Here is a 22,498-nt window from a genome sequence, read left to right as displayed (position 1 = left end):
CAAGAAAAAGGCAAATGTGGGAAGGGGAGATGTTCTTGGGAACATAAAAGCTAAGAAACGTGATTTCCAAAAGGCTGCCCTGCTTGCTAAGCAACAGCCATATCACTCGCCAAAGTCCAGCCTCTAAAACAAAGGAACACAGCCGTTAGGTGTACAACTGGAAACAGGGTGTGCCCCCACCACCTGCACGCACCCAAAACGCACCTTCCTGCCCCAAACCAGCGTTGCCGTACCCAAACTCTGGGGGAGGACGCGGCTACGAGGGACCACTGCAGAGGGGCAGGCACCCCCTTGACACCCCCCTCACATCCCCATCGCTGCCGGGGGCAGCATTCCGGTTCGCGGCAGGCCCCGGCACGGGAAAATGGAGCGTTCCCGGCGCGGCTCCGGGACTACAGCTCCCAGCGGCAGCCGCGGCGTGCGGGATGCGCCGGCCCCGCCGCCGTGTGCGGGCTGCTCCCCGCGGCCCTCACCCCGCGCTGGGCGGGAGGCGCCTCTCGTGGTGTGCCCGGCAGTGCCTCCGGGCGGTGCGGGGGTTTGTTCGGCGCTGGGCATGAGGCGCAGAGCGGGTAATGCTGCGATCAGGGGCAGGTTTCGAGGCCGGGGGGAGTTCTGCTCCGAGGGGCTGAAGGGGAGGCTTGACAGAGAGCACGGGAGAGAGATGGCCTGCGGCTAGGGCACAAGCTATTCATTAGCACCGAGATTTGCTCTGTATTCACTAGTGATCCCCTAGGAACCAATCCTGTCTCTACTCTTACGTTCTCCCTCCCACTCTTTTTTGTTCTGGGCATGTGTGCCACAGCCTTTGTCTTCCCTTCTTGAACCTACTCCCTTCCCCGTGCTATTTAGTGAAGAATCAGCAGTGAAATGGCAGTGGTTTAGGGTGTCGTCTTTTGATTTTAAAGTCTGAATCAGGACAGGTTTGAGAGGGCTTGGGATTTCCCCTGTCCTTGCTCATCACAAAAGACAAGGCGGTGTAGCTTAAGCAAGGGTCTGGAAACTTACTGTAGTGACGTGGGGCAGGAGGTTTGCAGGACCTGCGTGTGCCCAAGTACATAGGGGGGCTACTGACATGAACTGGTAGCAGTGGGCAAGGTGGTTTTACCGCTTATTCCCCATCATAGCTTGGGTTGGATTTCTCACAGCAGCCTCCTGCCTTGGCTGGAGTCTGTCCACAATAACACTGCTGAGCAGGCTTGCTGGCTCTTGGCCTGCTGGGGCACAAGCTGAGCATGGGCTTCTTTTCCCAAGTACTGCTGTGTTGCCTCTGTGAAACAAGATGGAGCTGAGAGACACATTCCCTCTATCCCTCTAGTCACTGCTCTGCAAGGGGAGGAGGCTCTTCTCTCCCAGAAACTTGCAGTTCCAGGTTCCCATCACTTGAGAACAGCCTGGGGCCCACCCTGGAGGGCACAATTAAAGACCGCACAGCAGATCTTCATGCCATGTGGTTTGGTGGAGATGGTGGGGGCAATGCCCACCCTCCCCCCTGCCTTCCCCCCCGGCAGAGCAGCCTGGCTGTGGGACAAGGCTGGGAAAGGAGGTGGGAGTACCAGGGCCTTTTCTTTTTCTTGCTGGTTGCCTCTGCTTGTTTCAGTTACCTTTCTGCATGAGCCTCCCCTGCTCTGATGGCAAAATGTCCCCATTTCCCAAACACTGGCATGTAGAGAGAAACATCAGGCCAGGCCAGGCAACTCAGGTGTGAAATACATTTTAATTGAGTTTTAGGATCTGTAGTTTGTTTGTTGCTCAGCTGAGCATGGGCCGTTCAGAAGGTGAAGCAGACATTATGGGCAGAGGAGAGGGTGAAGGACTGCAAGAGGGGAGGAAATAGAGAGAAAAAGGTCACGAGAAGCAAACGAGTGCATGGATTTGTTTACGGATGTGTTTTAATATATCATCCCACAGTGCTGACCCAGAGACTGACAGCACACACACACACACACAGAGACCCAGTGAGGGACAGCAGTGCACTTCAACGCTAAGCTGCTGGCAAGCACATCCCAACACAGCACAGCACTTGGGGTGGAGAGGAGGGACACTGGGGTCCCACCAGAGCTCGGTGCAGACACAACCTGGGGCACAAGGATGCCATAGGCCAGCACACATGCACCTACACACGTGCACAACGAGAGCGAGCCACTGGTGACACTCGTTCATACACAGGCACGGGTGCAACACTTGTCCAAACACAGCAGCCAATGCACATATGTTCACTGCCCGTGCTCCGGTGTGCAGGGGAAACACACCAGGCATCTGATGTGCTCCACAGTCTAACACATGAACAGAGCGGCTCAGATGCAGCCCTGCACACAGAACCTCAACAGACACGCAATGCCTACATCCAGAAATGCTTATGACCCCAAAGCAAGCGACACGTATAGGCCTCTCTCTCATCCTTCACCTGGTACATCTAGCTGGGGACACCTGAACTCAAGGGAGTTTGAAATGAGAGGGAACCAGGTGGCAGAGTGGGGGAGAAAGAGCGAAAAAGGGAGCAGTGGAGCAAAGGAAGGTTCAGAGTCTGTGAGGTGGGAAAGAGCAGCAGGGTGGCTGTGCCCTGGGGACAGTGTTCAAAGAACACTTGGGTTGCGAAAGTTGTGTCCGGCAAAGCGTGCTTCGTCACCAAGCTCTTCCTCAATCCTGCAGGAGAAAGAGAGAACACATGTCAGGCCCTTGCTGTGAGGGAGCATTTGAAGCACCAGGATACCAGAGAGAGGCAGTGCATCAGCAAGAAGCTGACATGGGCTGGAGGAGCCAAGGAGGAGGGAAGGAGACTGCTCCAGAAATCTCCTTGGGATCCTACTGTCATCTCTGTGCCTTGTCTTCATAACATTTCCCCCACAGGCCTCATCTACCCTCAGGCTTTCAGCTTCTCCCACCCCAGTTACTCCTCCAGTCTCTCTTTTGCATTCCCACCCCCAGAGCCTCTTACCTCATGAGCTGGTTGTATTTAGCCAGACGTTCAGACCTGCAGGGAGCACCCGTCTTTATCTGCAAAGCATTCCCCAAAACAAGTGGTGTTAAGACACTGTCATAACTCGCACCAATTCCCCATGGGGAAGCAAGGGATTGTGCCTTCACACCCCTCTGCTCTCCTCCAGACTTGTGCATGGCCTGGGTCTCACCTACCTGCCCAGTGCACAGTCCTACAACCAGATCGGCAATGAACGTGTCTTCAGTCTCCCCAGATCGGTGGCTCACCATCACCCCCCAGCCGTTCTCCTGGGCCAGCTTGCAGCTACAAGGAACGAGGGATGCAGTCAGCAGCTCTCACTCCTCTAACTGCTGCCTGCATAAGGTGATGTCCAGACAGCCTCTCCTCCCACCCTCAACACCCTACACTCTGGTAGAGACAAAAAGTCTATTCATCCAATGGATAGATGACACCCTGCTGTGATTCATCACCAACCCTTTCACAGGACAACAAGGGCAGTGGGCTGGACTTACGCTTGGATGGCCTCCGTGACAGATCCAATCTGGTTGACTTTCAGTAGGAGGCAGTTGCAGGCCTTCTCTTCGACAGCTCGCTCAATGCGCTTGGGGTTTGTCACTGTCAAATCATCTCCCACTATCTGAATCCCCACATTGGCCGTGAACTTGGACCAGGCTTCCCAGTCATCTTGGTCAAAGGGATCCTCAATGGAGACCACTGAAGGGACAACAGAAGAGACATGAGTCAAAGCTGCCTCCTTTCCCACCCCAGAAACAGAGGGCATGTACCTGTTAAGCATGCCACACAAGTGCTGATTCCCTGTTACCAAGCACAGCAGCTCACCTGGATAATCACGTACAAAGCTTTGGTAGAGGTCACCCAGCTCATCTGCAGAGATATAGCGGCTTGGGTCGTCTGGCGACTTGAAGTCCAGGTCGTACTTGCCATCACGGTAGAACTCGGAGGCTGCCACGTCCATACCAATGACAATCTTGTCCGTATAGCCTGCCTTGTCAATAGCTTCCTTGAGGAGCTCCAGAGCTGGGAGGAGGAGAGTTGCAGTCAGCCCATACAGAAAGCTCTGCCTTTCAGTGAGAACCTCCCCTGGGAGGGTTCTGGGAGACACTGAAGGGTCTGACAGTGAAATAGGAGAAGTAAAGGGAGCTCAGAGCACAACAGAAGCATGCCACGGAGCTGTGGAGGCCATGTCCAAAGGGAGGAGGAAGGATTTAGAACACAGTCCCACAGCTCAGAGACAAGTTGGGGGAAGTCCTTGCAGAAGTGTGCACACACATAAAAAGTATTTATGAAAAGGCCATGACGGATCAAGACCACCACAAGTCAAAGTGGATTAGGAACCATTCCCTAACACAGGAGGTCAATGACACTGAGGCATCATATTTTGAATTGATCTTTGGGAAACGCTGTGAACTGGGTATAGGAAGCCACAGCATTGCAGACAGAGGTACCACATCTCTGCAGGGCTCTCACCTTCACTGTTTTCCAGGATGTTGGGGGCAAAGCCTCCCTCATCACCCACGTTGGTAGCATCCTTGCCATACTTCTCCTTGATGACACTCTTGAGGTTGTGATAGACTTCAGCCCCGATGCGCATGGCATCGCGGAAGCTTTCAGCTCCTACAGGCAGGATCATGAACTCCTGCATGGCCAGTTTGTTGCCTGCGTGGGAACCTCCATTGATCACGTTAAAAGCCTGGAAGAGTCCGTAAGAGAATCAGAGCTGAAGGTGCCTGTCCTGGCACCACCTAGAGGAGGCTCTCACCATGCCCATTTGTGACATCCCCCAGGGTAACAACACATCAGCTACAGCTCATCAGACCAAGGGCACGTAGGCCCGGGGTCTTCTTTCCAACAGTGGCTCACAGCAAATGGTTGGAGAGGACTTTCCCTCCTAATTCATAGATTCTTATCATAGAATGGTTTTGGTTGGAAGGGACCTTGAAAGAGCCAATCCCCTGCCACAGGCAGGGACACCTTCCATGGGCAGGGACACCTTCCACTAGAGCAGCTTGCTCCAAGCCCCGTCCATCCTGGCCTTGAACACTGCCAGGGATGGGGCAGCCACAGCTTCTCTGGGCACCCTGTGCCAGCACCTCAGCACCCTCACAGGGAAGAGCTTCTGCCTGAGAGCTCATCTCAATCTGCCCTCTGGCAGGTTAAAGCCATTCCCCCTTGTGCTGCCCCTACAGGCCCTTGTCCAAAGCACCTCACCAGGTTTCTTGTACAGATTTCTTTATGCACTGGAGCTGCTCTAAAGTCTCCCCTTAAGGAGCCTTCTCTTCTCCAGGCTGAACCAGCCCAGCTCTCTCAGCACTTCTCCAGAGCAGAGGTGCTCCAGCCCTTGCAGTATCACCGTGGCCTCCTCTGGACTCACTTGAGCAGGTCCACATCCCTCTTGTGTTGGAGCCTCCAGGAGGATTCCCTGTAAGAGATCTCCTGAGCTATATGTGTTCATCTGTGCTATGTTTATCTGTATTTGTTTATCAGCAATGCAACATCAGCCCCTCCTCCAGGACCTTTCTCCTTGACTCTGAGAAAATGTTAGCACCCACAACACCCTTTGTGATGGAATTTCACAGAGCAGCTACCCCTGTTGTGAAGACCCATATGCCCTTGTTTTTAACCATGCTCCAGAGGGTTCACATGATGCCCTCTGGTTCTTGTGCTAAGTGAGATCCTCAGTCAGCTCTCACCACAACCTCTGTCTTATCCTCCTCAGGCCCCTCTTTTCCATGTTGAAACCTGTCAAATCCCAGGCCTTGGTTTGCTTCTTTAAGTACAGTGCACTCAGCTGATGTTTCAGTCCTATATTCCTTCCTTCTCCACCTCCCAACACACTCCTTGAAGTTTCTTTTGGAGTTTCTGCAGGTGGATGTCAAGGACACAGGGCTCTTACTGGCACAGGAAGGATGAGATCAGAGTTGCCAGCCAGGTCAGCAATGTGCCGGTACAGGGGGACATCCTTCTCTGCAGCTCCTGCCTTGCACACAGCCAGCGAGACTCCCAGGATAGCATTGGCACCGAACTTGGCTGTGGAGGAAACCAAGGAGGAGTTAGGCTTCTCACCAGCAACCTCCTGCCCAGCAGTGCCCTTGCCAGCCTTGGGCTCACCACAGCTCTGACAGTGCCCCCCGCTCCAGCCCCTTGCAGCCTCCCCTGCTCTTTACTTCCCAGGCCAAAAAAAAGGGATGGATTACATTTGTTCTCTGTGCCATCCATCTCAAGCATCAGATTGTCTATCTTCTCTTGATCCACAACAGAGAGGCCCTGCAAGAAAGAAAACGGCTTCTGAGAAGGGGAGGCTGAGAAGAGCTGTTGGCTCTGGTGTGCAAGACAGGAGACGTTGATGGATAAAGCTGTGGGGTACAGGGACCTTTATAGCTTGTGGGGGAACATATACACGCATAGCTTTGGAAACTAGTGCCTTGGTATGTAGTCAAGTTAGGTCACCACGATGATGTTGCTGCAGTGCAGTGTAGATGTGCCCACACTGGAGGAGGGATCGGTCAAGGCCACGTGTTGCTGGGGACACAGGACTGCCTTGGGGATTTAGCCAGCCTTTTGGAAGCTTCCACAGAGCTTTGTGGTGCTATGACCACACAGAAGCTAGGCAGAACAACAGTACATGCTCAACCCCAAGCAAGCAATGTAGACTGGATGGAGCTGTCCCTGGGAGTGAGTATGGCCTCATCCGTGCCTTCCACCAGGCTGGGTGTTTTTCTGGAGTGGAGGTGGCTGGGCTCTCAGCCAGACCTCCCCACAGGGTGTAACGTGTGGCTTTAGCTCAGCTCTCCTCAGAGCAGGCTCCAGGTCTTCAGATGTGAAGAGACTGCAGATGTGACACCACTGCTGTGCAGCCCAGTGCTGTGCCGGACCTGGCACGCTATGGTCATTGCTCATCACACCACGAGTGCTGGCTGGGATGAACAGGGTGTGAGGCCACAGACACATGGGTGAGATTTGGTGCTTGAGGAGGAGCACATCTGAAAGAGGGGAGGGAGCTCTACAGGGAGCATTGAGGGGGCTAGTTAGGCGGTAGAGGTGCTGCAGTGGGTCATGTAGCATTAAATCCTTTCCACCCAGAGGGAAGCTTGCTGTGGACACATACAGGCATGGAGGACAGGAGGGGTGCGCTCAAGTTCACAGAGAGCATCACTATGTCTGTTAACCCAGTGAAATGAAGAGAGGCAGAAACAGAGATCAGGGGACAGAGGTGGACCAGAGTAAGCGATGGACAAGGGAGAACAAAGAGAAATCCTTACAGAGCCCACGAGAGCTGGGGCAACAGTGCTGTTGATATGATCCACGGCCTGCAGGACCCCTAAAGAAGGGAAGAGACAGAGAAAAAGAGAGAGAGAGAGAGAGTGAGGCAAAAAGAGGAGAGTGGAAAGAGGGAGGGAGAGGACCAACAGAGAGACAGAGAGGGACAGCGAGGGAAGGTTGAGGCCTGATCTTTCACTTTAGCTCTGTGCCTCTGTGGTCCCCCTGAGGGTCACATCCGCACCACCGCAGCAGTTGAGTGGAACCCCCGACAGAGCCTTGTGCACAGGCATCTCCCCACCTTTCCCGAGGAAACGTGACTTGTCGTTGTCCCGCAGCTCCAGCGCTTCATAGATCCCGGTGGACGCGCCGCTGGGGACCGCTGCTCGGAACATGCCTGGGGGAACAGCAGAACACACATGTGAGGTGAGCAGAGGGAGGGAGAACCCTCACGGACCTGCTGGTGTCCTGCTGCCCTGGGAAAGGATGAGGTAACTGCTTGTGCACAAGGATGGCCCCTCAGGGCTGGTCTCAGAGGTGGAGCACCAGGCAGCAGAAATAAAAGCACCCAGGAATTCCAGGCTGAGGAACCTGGATCTAAGGTGCCCCGTGGTCCACGTTGAACCCAGCACTATGGGTGGCAAAGGGTGGAGGTCTGGCTTCTCAGCCCTCCTCCTGGTTCCAGAGGCAGCCTGACCCGTGGCCAGCAGCTTCCTCCCCCTCAGACTAGGGCTGGGTTTCTGTAAAGAAGGGATGCCTGCTCTGGCCCCCCACTGCTCCTCATCCCTCAGCCCACCCAGCTTTGGGCCCAGCACGGCTCTTCCAGTTGAGACACATGTGCGTGTCCATGCCTGCACAGGGGACAAACCTTCCCCTGCCTCATGAGCATGGCCGTGGGTGCGTTTCCAAACTTGTACTGTGTCCCAGCACTAAAAGCATAGCTGCAGCTGGACATCACAGGGGTTTGACAAGGGAAATACATCTGTGTTAATGACACTTTCCATCCCTGATGCTAGCAGGCACATGGCTCGGTCGCACAAGCTCCACTGGGTGGGCAGCACATCCCCTGTTGTCCTCACCACGTACCTTTGTGTGTGTACAGGTCCACCTCAACAGTGGGGTTCCCACGGGAGTCCAGGATCTCACGCGCATGGATCCTCTCGACTGCCATGGCGAGCCTGTGGAGAGGACAAGACATACCCAGCTCTGAGAGACCCCCAGGATCTGGTGCTTCTAATATCTAAACAGGACACTGTCAGGGAGAAGGGAGCTCAAGGAAAACAGACCTGAGGAGCTGGAGCTAAAAGTAGGGGCTCAGGAAAATTGAGCAATTGGTACTAAACCGCCGTGGGTTTAGTGTGGAAACCTGCCCATGATCTGCCCAGGAACTGGTTATCTGTTCCAGTTCATTCTGCCCCTTCGCTGCCCGTGACACACCGGGAGCTCCCACTCCCCCTCTCCCTGCACCACTGAGCTCTGCCCGTTTATCAGGGCTCTCGACAAGAGCATTGATGAACGGCAGAGAGCGGGAGGGACGCAGAGGCAGCGCTGAGGGCAGCAGAGGGAGGGATCAGCACGTCCTGCTTCCCCTTGCCGGGAGGTGAGGACGGTCCCTGCCAGGGCAGCCCAGCGTGGCGGCTGCAGGGGCAGAGGCAGGCAGCGGGTGGCTGGGTCATGGGGACCCTCAGCCCGGTCCTTGCAGCGTGTCCCTGCCCCGGCACCCGGCTCAGCCCTCCCGCCGGGTCAGGCAGCGCTGAGGTGGAGCTGGCCAGCAGCCCGAGGAGCCATCTTGTTGAAGGCCCTCACACGGGAGAGAGGGCTCTGAAGGGAAGGGGGGGACCTGGCCCTTTGCTCTGCTCCTGAGATGGGGGATGCGCGACACTGGGAGGCACCTCTGTAGGATGGGAAGGGTGAGGAAACCTGGCTTTTTGGGACACTGAGTTAAACCTGAGGTGCAAAACAGGCTGGTGGGTGAGGATGGCTGTTTGTTCTCGCTGAAGTTTGATCCTGAAGGGGTCCAAACCCACTCGTTTTCCTCCCCCATAGCACTGCCTTATTCCCCTGCCATGGGACCATGCGATGCTGGGGAGCTGCCCCCCCCCCCCCCACAGGAGAAGGAGCAGCAGGTAGGTGTGCATCACCCCATGTCCCCAGCCCTGGCAGGCTTTCCTCCTCCAGCCCCCAGCCATGATTCACCTCAGCAGGGCCGGCCCCACGCACAACCCGGTGCAGAGGCTGTGGTGCGTGTGAGCAGCAGCGGTGCAGCCAGCACTGGGGCTCAGCACGGGGCGGTGGGGCTGCAAATAACACATCATGGCACCGAGGGGAACGGAGAAACTGGCGGGGGGAAAGCAGGAGCCGGCTCTTGAGCCCATTGCCTCAGGTGGTGGAGATGGTGCTGCGCTGAGGTTTCGGCTTCCCGTAGTGGGGAGTTTCAGTCAGCGACACCAGGGCTCTCTGAAGCCCACACAGGGCTCTCCACCATGTCCATCTGGGCTGGAATCCCCCATCAGCTGCTTTGGCAGCTCTCCTCATGCCATCTGGCACACGCTGTAGGAACTTCCTCCAGAGCCGTGCCTGTGCAGCTGCGAGCTTCCTTTGCAGCAGTGCCCTGGCCATGCCCCAACAGCTTCCACAGGAGACAGAGGAACAGGATTGCATTAACTTGCTCTTTGATAGCAAGACCTGTGCCAGATGTGGTGCCTCTCTGCTTCTGTGGTCAAGTTGCCCATGTCACATTCCTCTGCCCACATCCATCTGCCCCTGTTGAAGCCAGCTCAGAGGAAACCATATAACACGCCCAGATCCAGCCTTGCACACCCCACCCCATAACTCACTTGATCTCTTCTCCCCTCTAGTCCTTTAAATCCTTTTCTCCACTTGTGCTGCTGCCCTGTGTCCCTGCCTTTGCCCTCCTTTGAACAGTGCAAAGAACCACCCTGAAATCCCTGGCATCCGCTGCACTGTCCTAAAACGAGGTCAGAGGGGGATAAGCTAGGATAAGGGATTGGGACAGAGCCATGGCCGAGAGCCCGTAAACCACAGTGAGAAGCAGAGAGGAGCCAGGCTGAGGCTGGGGCTGGGCAGGGCATCCCAGGAGACAAGCGCTGCTGCGGTGCCATCCCGAGGGCACTGCTCCGCGGCACTGCCTGTGGCCAGGGCATCGCAGTCCCCCCTCCCCGCCAGGCAGACAAGCGTGGATGAGACCTTTCCCCCAAGCTCCCGGGGCTGCTGCGATCCCCCCCCGGGCTGGGCACTGCTCCCAGGAAGCGCGCACTGCTGCAGTGTCGTGGCTGATGCAGCTATTGCTTGCTTGACTGTCACCTCCTCTCCCTGCTGCCCCCCTCCCTCCTCTGTGTGCTGTGGGGCTGTGCAGATGCGAAAACATCCCTTCTCCTCCCCTCCGCCCTCCCTTCCTGCCTTCTTTCCTCTCCGTGAGACCCGTGTTTGTGTCAACACCTCGGGAGGCTGGGGACTGGTCTGCTCTGAGGCTGGGTCCTTTCCCCAGCAGTGCCCGAACTGAGCTTTGCCTGCTCCCCACCCGCATCTCCTGATAAAGCTCCCTCCCGCAGAGCCTGTCGACAGTGCCCTTGGGAGCAGCGCCTATCCTTGTTGACTGCCCCCCCTCCTGCAATCCCCTGGGTTCACATCTGAAACGATGCTTTCCCGGGGTGGGGAAGGAGGGAGCACCTGAAATTAAAATACGAAAGAAAAGTGAGCAGAGTGGGGGTGAGGAGGAAGAGGTGGGAGGAGCAGGGGGAGGAAGCGAGGGGAGTTCGGTTGTTAATGCCGCTCAGCGTGGACCTTCTCCGCAGGGACCCCAAAGTGCGTGTGGGGTTTGGAGGACACGGGGTGGGGGGGCAGAAACGTGCATGCGGTGAGGAGGGCGCTGGCCGTGGAGAGACACTTACCTTCCTAGGGCAGGGGTGAACGAGAGACACTGAGAAAGTACTGGTGGAAAGGAGCGAGGACGGAGCTGAGGAGGGATGCAGGACCTCAAGGGGAGATGATGTGTCCTCTAAGCCAACGGCGGCGGCAGCAGCAGGATGGAGACGCCCCTGATAGGGCCGGGACAGCAGCATGTGACCCAGAGCTGCGATGAGTCAGGATTTAGCAAAGCTTTGCAAACAGCACGTAGAGGATGGAGAGAGAAAGAGGGAGAGACAGACAGGGGATAGACGTAGACAGACGAGGGTGAGGAAGCCGGGAATGGGAGTGGGTGTGCAGGATAAACAACTCCAGTCACTCCAGGCTCATTAATTATTTTTATTCAAATCAGAAAATGTTGTAGGATTTTTGGGAGGCGTGAGTTGAACCACAGAACCTGTATCTTCACCCTTTTCCCTCTCAGGCCTACTGAGGAGAAGGCACATGAATGCAGTGACTGCAAAAGCCCACTGCAGTACTTCAGGGCAGATTCCAGGACCAGGGTGGGCAGCTCTCCTGTTTTCTTCTCCAGGGGCAAGCTGAGGTGAGGGTGGGTCTGGTACCTACAACTGCACGTGTGGGGGAAGGCATCTCCAAACCTAGACTGGCTCTGTGTACAGGTGTTAAAACCAGGGTCACTCAGTCGCATCACCCTGCTCTGATCTCTCCATTTCCTGAAGAAGGAAAGAGGGACAAGCTAAATGACTCCATGCCAGAATTCCTTTCACCATTCACTTCTGCAAGTGAGGATGGGGATGGCCAGAGGGTTGTGATGCTGTCCATCACAATCAGGTTGTGAAGCCTGGTCTCTGTTTCAGACTGTCTTTGCCCTTGGGACTGACATCTCTCAGCCTTCTCCTCACGTAATCTACAGAAGGAGAGGCTTGAGCAGCATGTCTGATCCTCTCTCCCCTTCACTTCCTCTGGCCATGCTAGTCTCACCTTTTCTTCTTCCTGCCTTCTGTGACGGATTTCTTTTGCCTCTGCTCGCTCCTCTTGCTCAACTACATCCTTGTCCAGGCGCTGCAGGTGTGGCAGCAGGGCCAGGACCTCCAGCCGGTAATCAGTCTCCTCAGAGCATGGATTGTCCAACAGCACCACTGCCTGCAGCATGGGCAGGACCTGCAGTTTTGCCACCTCCTGAAAGCTACTGATCCTGTTGTTCCTGAAGAAGAGGAAGCACAGAGAGCAGGGCAAAGAGACATGTGCAAGTAGTGGGATCCCTTTGGAACAGTAGGGTGACAAGACAGACAAAGCAAGACTTGTCAGCATGATGGACTGTAGACTTTAGATCACAGACCTGTGATCTACAATACAGATCTGCCTGCAGCTCCTCAGACTGAGGGACAAAAAGGACATCTCTGGATTTCTCTTTGCTCAGACAGTCCACTGAGTTGTGTGGTATCGCCATCACCCTGTATGGCAAATGCCAAGATGTAAATGGCACTTCACTCATGTCCAGGACACAGAGAACATGCTGAGAGGGATACAGGGGGGCTATGGCAAGGAACAGGAAGCATGAGGTGGGGTATGAGAGTGACTGAGAGGCAGATCTTTTCTGAAAAGCCCAGGAAAGGCCCTGGCTGTTACAAATCTCAACAGCCAAATGCTGAACACCAGTCAACCTATCCCCATCAGCTCTTCAACTTCCAAAGAAACCAAAAAATCCTGAAGATCTAAATAGGAATACAGCCTGATGAAGGGGTCTCTGGTCCCCATCAGATCAGAGAGGACCCACCGTAGGTTGAGGTACTGCAGACACCTCATACTACTAGAGAATCCATCCAGGGTCTCGAGCTGGTTGTCACGCAGGTGCAGAGTTGCCAGCTGCTCCAGCCCCTCAAGGCCTTCAAGGCTTGAAATGGTGTTCTGGGCCTGAGCACCAGGGAGGCAGGAAGAGAGAAGGAAAAAGAGGACATACAAGAGAGGGAACAGCAGTTATTTCTGGTCTTTAAAACTCTTTCTACCCTTCAGAATCCCTGCCACTCAGAACACAGCCTTTTCTGAAGCCAGGTTGGGTTGCTCGGGGTCTTGGCCAAATGGGTTCTAAGTATTCAGATTGAAGGACCAAAAGTTTACTGGAAAAGTGTTTCCTGTAGCATCACTTGGTGACAAAGCCACGCCAGGTGAACACGCTGCTGCCAGCACAGTACCCCCTTCCATGGCAGTGCCAAATCTGAGTCCCTAAGGCCACAGAGAGCAACAGTTTGGAGGGGAAAGAATGGACCTAAGCCTGAAACCCTAACCAAATGCGGGCAAAACTGAACTAACCCGGAATAATCTGGCCCGGGATTATCCAGCCCGGGGTAATCCGGCCCGGGATTATCCAGCCCGGGATAATCCGACCCGGGATAATCTGACCCGGGATAATCCGACCCGGGATAATCTGACCCGGGATAATCTGACCCGGGATAATCCGACCCGGGATAATCTGACCCGGGATAATCTGACCCGGGATAATCTGACCCGGGATAATCTGACCCGGGATAATCCGACCCAGATAATCCGACCCCGGATAATCCGACCCCGATAATCTGACCCTAACTGTTACCCTAATCCTAACCATAAAACCAACCCTAAACCTAATCCCATAACTCCTAACTCTAATCCTAAACACTAACTATACTTCCGTAACTCTAACACCTAACAGTAAGCCTTACCCTAACCTTAATCCATTCTAACCCTAATCCATAACCCTAAATCTCTACTTCCATAGCCAAAGAACCAGGATAAAAATCTGGTGCTTAGCCAGAGCCCTGCTGACAGGGCTGTGACAGGGAGCAGTAATCCTCACTGTCCGAATGGGACACAGCCAGCTCATAGTCTTCCTACTAGTAGGTATAACTTTATTAGTGCTTCCTTTCATCTGCAACTATGCCATACATTAACCACATTTGGTTCCACTCCTTTAAGCTGAACCCTTTGTCTTGAACCCTGCCCTTGAGGCATCAGCTATATCTACCCATGGCTCAAGTAATACTGAAATCTTTATACAGAAAGCAAAGCATCTCCTGGAGAGAAAGCTCCCTCCAGAATGATATAGTGAGCATGTGGACATGGGAGGCAAATTCAAGCCCCAAAGATTCCTGAGAAATTAGTCAGTTGTTCTTGTTTTAATAATCACATCTTGCAATTTGGCTGCTTCACATGTGCAGCTCAGAAATCCCGCAGTCATAACCTTTAAATCATGGCATCACAGACTCATAGAATCGTGGAATGGTTTGGATTGGAAGGAACTTTAAAGCTCATCCAGTTCCAACCCCCTGCCATGGGCAAAGACAACTTCCACTAGACCAGTTTGCTCCAAAGCCCCATCCAGCCTGGCCTTGAACACTGCCAGGGCTGGGGCAGCCACAGCTTCTCTGGGCACCCTGTGACAGAACCTCACCACCCTCACAGGGCAGAACTTCTGCCTAAGAGCTCATTCATTTCAGTCTCCCTTCTGTCAGGTTAAAGCCATTCCCCCTTGTCCTGTCCCTACAGGCACTTGGCAAAAGTCCCTCACCAGATTTCTTGTAGACCCTGTGCTGTGTTTGCTTCCCTTCAATCATTCACTAAAGTCACTGTTTTCACTTTGAAATGCTGCGCTGTATCTAGTGACTTATCCGATTCATCCCTCCTTTGAGCACCTCTAGTACTAAAATCTCAGCTTTCCACCAGAAAATTGCAGGCAATCTTAGCAAGCCATCTCCTCAGTGTTTTCTGACAGGGAGTCTTGATTCTAAAAGCCTTTAGAATCTGTAATTGCTTTTTAAGGGGTGGTGACTCAGGCAGGACACTCTATCTAGCCTTTGCAAGCTGTAGCACTGTGTGATGCATGGAACTAAGCTATGCCTACTTTCTTGACTCGTGTCTCTAGGAGTAAGTGTTCTCTGAAGCAATAGTTTATGATGTTAGGAAATTGCTTTTCCTGTCTTAGTTTCACTGCAGTGTTTAACCAGTTTCCTTTTGGCAGCTGAAGGCGTGAATCATCTGATTGTACTGGTTTTAAAACAGTATTTGATTAGGCCCATCAGAGAGGAGAAAGAGGCATCACTTCCCCCTGTCACCCAGAGCAAACCTGTTGCTTTCCTCACGGACCTCTGGGGGTCTCGAGGCACAAGGAATACAGGCTTGCCTAACACTGCCAGAAGAGAATACCCACAGGAGGGGAGAACCTGACACACTGAACTCTCCTTGGCTGTTTGCAGTGCTAGTACTGGTCAGTGGCTGCTCCTTCCACACTCTCTGGGCAGACAGTGAGGAGCTACCCCAAAATAAGTGATTTTGTCTCTTTAGCAATCTGAAATCTGTTCCTCTCTCAGACTGAGAAGATTGAACTGATTGCACTAGCACAAAATCTGTGCTGCTTTGAAGGGCACAGTGTCTCCCTTCCTCACATGGTCTGGAGGTTCCAGGCTCTGGAGCAGCTCTGTCTCACTCCCCAAGCTGGCTGATCCCTTACCAGATAGAGGGCCTTGAGCTTGGGAAGACTGAGCCCTGCTGTGCTCTTCAGCTTGTTTCTTCGCAACTCTAGGATTTGTAGGCTGAACAACCGGTCATGACTCAGGCCCAGGGCTGTCTGGATTTTATTTTCTGAGTGCCAGAGGAAGAAGGAAACAATGAGAGAATTAATCCCACCTGAAGAGAGTGTCCTGTGGGCACAAGAATGAGGAGAGGGGTCTTTATCACCTTTCATGCTGAGGTTGGCTAAGCGGGGGTGAGTAATGCCCTCCATGCCCTTGATGCGGTTGCGAGCAAAGCTGATGACCTGGAGGTAAGGCAGCTCCTGCATGCAGGCACTGCTCAGCAGGTTTCCATCCACCTTCAGCCAGAGCAAGTGGGTTAGGCTGCTCAGGGGAGCCAAATCCTGCAGCTTGTTCTCCGACAAATCCACGTACCGCAGGTGAACGAAGCTTTCGAGGAGGCTGATGTCTGTCAAGTCCCTGTGGGAGGAAGTATCTCTCAGTTCCCTCTGCTACTAGTTTACAGCTGCTGGAGGGAGGGCATCCTCCTCTCCCACTTCCCTGCTGTCCTGGGAAGTCTTGCTGGAGAGAAGGAAGAAAAAGGCAGGTGATAGGGACAGGCTAAAACAGTCTGTAAAGGCTGAATGGTTAAGATCAGACCTCAGTACTTGCTCCCATTGAATTGTATCTGTTAGGAGAGGGCAGAACCAGAGCAGAGAGGTTAAGCTGGGGGAGAAGGGTGTCTGTTAGGCAGCAGTGGCAACACCAAGGGATGTGTGGAAGGACTTTCCAAGTGGGAAAAAGCTGGTTAAGATATCTATGAGGCTGCTGGAAGACACACTGTTACTGAGGCCTGTTAGTTAAATCTAGGGTATACTGATAGGGCTGAGGCTCCAAATTGTCCCAAGGCCATCGTGACACTGTATTTAAGTGCACACCTTAAAGGTTAGCAGTTAACAGCAGAAATACTTAACGGCTATTTCTCAAAGTGACTGTGGGGATGTCACCATCTTTGGGTCCCCTTAGGAGACCACATTGAGGGCAGGCTCCCCTCAGTGAAGGGGGACATGGAAGTTCCCACCAGTGCACCCAGCCATGGTGGAGGCAGCCCCCAGCTCAGGGCTGAGGAGGGACAAGCTATGCTGAGGTGCAGACTGGAAGCCAGATGGCTGGAAAATACAGCCTGGAAACACTCCTGCCCCACACAGCCGATCGCCAATGGCCTCCCAGCACAACTGCTCTGTGGCTACAGAGATGCCTGGCAAGGAGGAGGCTTTCTCTCCTATGAACACAGGCTGAGAAGAGAGGCCTGGAGAAAAGAAGGCTCCTTAAGGGGAGACCTTAGAGCAGCTCCCAGTGCCTAAAGGTGCTACAAGGAACCTGTCAAGGGGCTTTGGACAAGGGCCTGTAGGGACAGGACAAGGGAGAATGGCTTTAACCTGACAGAAGGGAGACTGAGATGAGCTCTTAGGCAGTTCTTCCCTGTGAGGGTCCTGAGGCGCTGGCACAGGGTGCCCAGAGAAGCTGTGGCTGCCCCATCCCTGGCAGTGTTCAAGGCCAGGCTGGACAGGGCTTGGAGCAACCTGCTCTAGTGGAAGGTGTCACTGCCCATGGCAGGGGGCTGGAACTGGATGAGCTTTAAGGTCCTTTCCAACGCAAACCATTCCATGCCTCTCCCGGGGCAGATGTTGCACACTCACTTGCATTTGGCTTCAAATTTGACATAGGCGTGGGCCAGGCCGTTGCTGGTCTTACAGAGGAGAGAGAGACCCTCCTTCAGAACCTCCTCCGTCAGGGGACACGGAGCCGGCGCCTGGGAGAGAAGGAGAGAGCTCACCACCAACGCCGGCCTAGCCGCGGCCAGGGGGTGCTGAAGCCCCCTCCCTCACCTGCTCCTCCTCCTCTGCCGCTTCTTCTTCCTCCTCCTCCTCCTCTTCCTCCTCCAGCTCCTCGTCCTCCATGCTCCCCGGCCCCGCTCCCTGCCGCGCTGAGGCAGCTCCCTCAGGCTGCGCGGGCCGCGGCGTGCCGCTGCCATGGAAACCGGGCAGGCGGGGCCCGGACTCGCTGCCATAGCAACCGCGCTGAGCGACAGCCCCCGGGCAGGGCCTGCTGCTCCCGGCCGGGGCCTCAGCGCAGCCTCGGCCAGGGCGCTGCTTATCCCTCAGCGTTACCTCCGCCCCTAGCCCGGCCCCTGCTGCTGCCTCGGGCACCGCATGTAGGACCTGCGGAGCCTCGTTCCCTCTGAGTAACCCCCCCCCCCCCGCCGCCCAAAAAAGAGGCTTCTCGAGCCGCACGGGCAGCGTTCCGGTTAGCGCATCCCGCACCTAACGCTCGGCGTCGTGCAGCAAGGCGGGCGCTGCTGGTTTGCCCTGCGCCTGCCATCTATGCTTCCAGTGGGTTCTTTATTCACCATCCTGCTGGTAATGCTCCGCCCAGCTGACTGCTTGTGTTAGCTGGCTGCTCTGCCTGCAAGAGCTTGTCATTTTGGTATTGAGTTCCACGTGGAAAGCTCAGAGCATGGATCACCTGCATTAGAAGCACTTTCACAGAATATAGAATCATGGAATGGTTTGGGTTGGAAGGGACCTTAAAGCTCATCCAGTTCCAATCTCTGCCACGGGCAGGGGCGCCTCCCACTAGAGCAGCTTGCTCCAAGCCCCTGTGTCCAACCTGGTCTTGAACACTGCCAGGGATAGGGCATCCACAGCTTCTCTGGGCACCCTGTGCCAGTGCCTCAGCACCCTCACAGGGAAGAGCTTCTTTATAAGGTCTCCTCTCAATCTCCCCTCTGGCCGGTTAAAGCCATTCCCCTTGTCTTGTCATTTTATGCCCTTGTAAAATGTTGCTTTCCAGGATCTTTTGTGATCCTGCTCTACTCTCCCAGGTGCTCCTGGCCCTTCCTTGCTGGGTGATGTCCGCAATTATCAGAAGTGTGTCCAGAGAACTGAAGGATCCTTTCAGTGGGAAGAGACTGCTGGACGTTGTCCTGCCCACCTCAGACTGGGGCTGGTTTCAAAATTAGGCTGGGCTACACAGGGTGGTGGTCACTCATGCAGCAAATAATCTGTGTGGAAAGACATTCATTCCCCCTGGTAAATGCTTAATTAATATGTGGAGCAGAATGAGGCTCTGCATGGAACCTCCCATGACATGTCTCCTCAGATGCCAGGAAGTGCCTTTTGGGGCACAGTGTCCTGACCCGCTGTGGTGAGGCTGCTTCAGCCCTCTTCTTCAGGCTGGGGAGCTGGGGAGGGCTGAGGCTGCACTGCCAGTGGGTGCCATCAGTGCCTGTGGGGCTGTGCCCCCTGTGTCTGACAAGCAGAGCCGGGTGTTTTGTGGTTAGTACCAAAGTCCAAGGCCCTGCTCCCTTTCCCTCCAGTGCACTTTGCCTCTCTGCAGCCCATGGGCAATGTCTGTGTTAGATAAGCTGGTCCAAGCTCAGCTGGACACAACCATCAGACATGAGTCTCAGGCTCTTCCAGTGTCACCCCTCAGTGTTCCCCAGCGCTGACCTCTTCTATGCTACACTTGCCCCATCTGAATTCACTCCCTGGCCATTAACTACATGATGTAGTTTTCCACCATATCCCCTGCAAAAGAACCCTCAACACATAAAGCACTCCAGGCCCTCTTGCCTTTGCTTTCCAAGGAGCTCTTCAACAAATGAGTGCTGCAGGAAAAGCAACAACATGGTTTTCTTCCTGTCCCTTGTCATTTGATGCTGAAGAATGGACTGGTAGGAGTTGTCTATGTCTTCGTGCACATTTTACATGTTCTTGCAGCAGGATCATATGGCTCAATTGCCTTGTTTCTAGATGACCATAGAATTAAAAAAGGAAAAAGAGAAATTAAACACAGGAACCGAACTCTCTTAGAGAGAAATTTTGTTTAGTTTTATATATATATATATGTACATATATAACTAAAAGACCCCAAATCTAACTATACTGATCATTAAGGAGGTTATGTGCTAAAACCTCATTTGCACACCCAGAGGAACACAGGGAGATGATGACTGGGGGGGGACCACAAACAGCACCCTGCTGAGCTGCCCCCAGGCCCATGGAAGGAGCCATCAGCCCACCAAAGGAGTACAGGGGCACAGTTGTAAGTGGGAACCCAAATTAAGGACTCGGAGGAAGGGACATCCTGTGACCCTCCCAGGGGACCCTCAGCTCCAGAGTGCCTAAAGGGCTGGGGGGTTGCTGTGTTCAGGGCTGTGGGACACATGATGGGATACAGGGGAAGAGTGTCGGGGATTGCACAGGATTCATTAGGGTGTGTTCAGGAGAGGAGCCAAAAGCAGGAAAAAGATGGATCTAGGTGATGTGAGCAGGATCAAGTGTGGGAAAACGAATACAGGACTAAAAAGGACTGATTGCATGTAAATGGTTTGAGGTGGTTTGGCCTTGTCCATCCCGTCCATTCACTAAACTCCTTTAATAAACTTTTCCCTGGGTGAGGGATGCTTGTTGCCATGTGCAGGCATGTGGAGGGGCTGTGAGTGCCAGCGGCCCATGGGGGAGGTGAGTGTGTGGGTGGCAGCAAGGGTGCAGTTGGACCAGGCAACGAGGGGGCATGAGGGAGGCTGCAAGGGAGGAGATAGCGCCAGGGGCACTGGTTGAGTCCCAGCAGCTGCTGAAGAGGCTGGGGGGGGGGGTCCTGGGGGGGGGCCCTGGGAGTCCAGAGCACCACAGGGGAGCTGGCTACTGAGGAACCAGGGGGCTGGAGGGGCTGGGATTGAGGGGCAGCTCTGGGCAGGCTGCCTGAGCCCAGCTGCTGGAGGGAGCCATGCTGTACATGTGTGTATGTGTAGATCTATAGACACACACACATATATATGTGCATGCTCACTAGTGCACCTTCATCCTACTCAGCTGATAGAGTAGGATGAGGCCCCTGGTGCTGTGCTTGTGTGACTGAGCTCTGTGTGTCCATTCATGTACAGATGTTGGTGTATATGTGTGCTTGTGTGTGTGTGACTACTGGGAACACAACTGCAGCCTGGCTGCTGGTTGGGGCTGATGACATGGAGCTACAGCAGCCTCCCTCAGGCTGTGTCACATCAGGCACAATGCAGCAACCCCGTTCAGGATCCAACCACCACAGTTTGCAGTGAGGATCTGGCAGTATTCCCACTCCACAGAGCCGTGGCCTTGCCAGAAAGCAGACAAAACCGAAACAAACCAAGATCTTTCATTCCTGCTAATGCATGGATTACTGTCCATGAGTTTATTCCTCATTAAAGGAATGCTTTTACGCCTCTGTGTTCTCCGCACAGCAGCAAGATCGATGCGCGGCTCCCATCCTATTTTCCCTATGTCGGTCACGCCCCGGGCTCCGTGGCGCGGCGGGCACACACCGCGGAGCTGCAGCCGGTCCCGGTGAACCATCCTCCCATCTTACAGCCGGCGCAGGGCCCCACGGCCGCCTGAGGGCGCCCCAGCACCGGCCACCGCCCGCGCCGGTCCCTGCTCCTCCCCGGGAGCGGAACGCGCGGTCCCAATGAGGATGGGCAGGTGGGCCCTGGAAGGCCACACACAGCAGGAGCCGGTGTCCCTCCTCCGCGGCCCCCTCCCGCCTCTCGTCCCTCGGGTGATGCGGGAAGGGGAGGAACGTACCACATCTGCATGAACCACAGACGAGAACACGAGCTAGGAGAGCGCATCGCAGCTGTGCGCTGCCAGCCCCTCCACACGTCTGCTTCCGACCTGGAGCACTGCCTTTCAGCGCCCAAGGATGCACCACCCCACTGCGAAGCTCGTCCTTGTGAGACACTTCCTTTCTCGTTACCCTTAGCTAAAGGCCGCCTAGCTGGTGCAGCAGCTGGGAAGAAACAGCTAGTTCTGCCTTCTGGTACAGCAAGCACAACCTCATCACACGGCCTGAAAATCTTTCCCTGCACGGAGAGGGCGCTGGACTGCTCTGCATTTAACGAGCAGCAACGTCAATCACCAGTTGTCACAGGCAAAGAGCAGGCATGAGGGCATGGAAAGATCAGCCCATGAGAGTGACAGGCAAGTGCTGGAATAAAGAGATGTGGAAAAGATGCACACAAATGACTACGGACTCAAAGACGTGCTGTAACATGACAGAAGATACTCAGGGCATGCTGCAGGTGAAGCCTATAATACCAGACCAAGCCTATAATAGCAGGTCAAACCTGTGCAATGGCCACTGTGGCAATGGTGGGCCCTCAAAGAGAAGGCCACCAAACCCTCACTACCTGCCCTGGACGCAGGTACCTTCGCAAGTAGTAAGTTCTGTGAAGTTCTGTACACTCCTTGTCCCCAGCTGCTTCCAAGTAAGAGCCAGGACACACCTTTGCTTTTTCTTTTTTTCATTTATTGTTCAGTAGGGGACATGGGTGAGGTAAGACATCTCACAAGGGACTAAGCTGACAGGCTCCTTGCTGATGGAGCTGAAGGATGCAAGAGACTAGAGTTCTTTCTTTCTTCCTTCCCGCAGCACCAGTGGCCCCCTCTCCCTGCAGCACAGCAGAGAAAGGGGGAGGTACTGGCCAGGTTGACTGTGGGCTTCTATGGGTCAACAGGCAACCAAGGATTTTGCCAACAGAGAGAGGAGGCTGTCAAGACTCTGCTGAGACAGGCCCCCACTAACAGGACTCCAACATGGTGTGTGAGGGGTTAGCAGCACAGCTACAACAATGACTGTGAATGGGGGAAGCCTCAGAACAGAGACGTGTGCAATGAAGGGTCCCTTTTTGCTTCCATGTCTTGCTTTTAGCCACAAGGGACTGTTCCTCACCAGCTGCTTTAGTGCCTGGCATTGATAATATCCACAAACTCGGGCTTGAGAGACGCTCCACCAACGAGGAAGCCATCCACATCATGCTGAGAGGCCAGCTCCTTACAGTTGCTGCCAGTGACCGAACCTGAGGAGGGAGCAG

The 22,498-nt window shown here is 54.5% G+C and overlaps 3 protein-coding genes across 4 annotated transcripts in view; all 3 read right to left on the bottom strand.

Annotated features, from left to right (window-relative positions):
- Positions 1-1,695: 1,695 nt before the first annotated feature.
- Positions 1,696-11,291, bottom strand: ENO2 (enolase 2). Of its 2 annotated transcripts, XM_062617827.1 has the most exons (12): positions 11,128-11,291; positions 8,303-8,394; positions 7,518-7,613; positions 7,219-7,277; positions 6,154-6,223; positions 5,853-5,986; positions 4,427-4,649; positions 3,779-3,976; positions 3,451-3,652; positions 3,133-3,241; positions 2,936-2,994; positions 1,696-2,643 (listed from the first exon to the last, which is right to left on the bottom strand). In XM_062617827.1, exons 2-12 carry the CDS (start codon positions 8,385-8,387, stop codon positions 2,574-2,576), a joined length of 1,305 nt encoding a protein of 434 aa, XP_062473811.1. In that variant the 5' UTR covers positions 8,388-8,394; positions 11,128-11,291; the 3' UTR covers positions 1,696-2,573. The 2 variants fall into 2 exon arrangements, with proteins under 2 accessions (XP_062473811.1, XP_062473820.1); XM_062617836.1 differs by lacking the exon at positions 7,219-7,277.
- A 178-nt stretch (positions 11,292-11,469) lies between these two features.
- On the bottom strand, positions 11,470-17,725 carry LRRC23 (leucine rich repeat containing 23). The gene is made up of 6 exons (XM_062617844.1): positions 17,478-17,725; positions 17,289-17,401; positions 15,588-16,068; positions 12,882-13,018; positions 12,086-12,308; positions 11,470-11,817 (listed from the first exon to the last, which is right to left on the bottom strand). Exons 1-6 carry the CDS (start codon positions 17,547-17,549, stop codon positions 11,779-11,781), a joined length of 1,065 nt encoding a protein of 354 aa, XP_062473828.1. The 5' UTR covers positions 17,550-17,725; the 3' UTR covers positions 11,470-11,778.
- Positions 17,726-21,917: 4,192 nt separating this feature from the next.
- Positions 21,918-22,498, bottom strand: part of TPI1 (triosephosphate isomerase 1) — a 43,281-nt gene continuing 42,700 nt past the window's right edge. Inside the window, exon 8 of the mRNA XM_062617812.1 lies at positions 21,918-22,483. Within this exon, the coding sequence (XP_062473796.1) occupies positions 22,365-22,483 (119 nt within the window). The 3' untranslated portion in view covers positions 21,918-22,364. The remainder of the gene's footprint in view (positions 22,484-22,498) is intronic.

Source organism: Pezoporus occidentalis, unplaced genomic scaffold (genome assembly GCF_034315485.1).
Source record: "Pezoporus occidentalis ecotype Australia unplaced genomic scaffold, CSIRO_AGI_Poc_V1 ctg104, whole genome shotgun sequence".
Lineage (NCBI taxonomy): Eukaryota > Metazoa > Chordata > Aves > Psittaciformes > Psittacidae > Pezoporus > Pezoporus occidentalis.
The sequence above is the reverse complement of the archived record's forward strand: the minus strand, read 5'-3'. Positions and strand labels throughout refer to the sequence as shown.

Bases quoted from the DNA above. Each gene is read 5' to 3' on its own strand.
- ENO2 (XM_062617827.1), bottom strand. From the start codon at position 8,387: ATGGCAGTCGAGAGGATCCATGCGCGTGAGATCCTGGACTCCCGTGGG. The intron at 7,614-8,302 runs GTACGTGGTGAG...CTGTTCCCCCAG, and splicing joins GGACCTGTACACACACAAAG to GCATGTTCCGAGCAGCGGTC. The intron at 3,653-3,778 runs GTGAGCTGCTGT...TTGTCCCTTCAG, and splicing joins CTTTGTACGTGATTATCCAG to TGGTCTCCATTGAGGATCCC.
- LRRC23 (XM_062617844.1), bottom strand. From the start codon at position 17,549: ATGGAGGACGAGGAGCTGGAGGAGGAAGAGGAGGAGGAGGAGGAAGAA. The intron at 16,069-17,288 runs GTGAGTGTGCAA...TTCCTCCCACAG, and splicing joins AAATTTGAAGCCAAATGCAA to GGACTTGACAGACATCAGCC. The intron at 11,818-12,085 runs GTGAGACTAGCA...TTCCTTCTTCAG, and splicing joins GAAGGCAGGAAGAAGAAAAG to GAAATGGAGAGATCAGAGCA.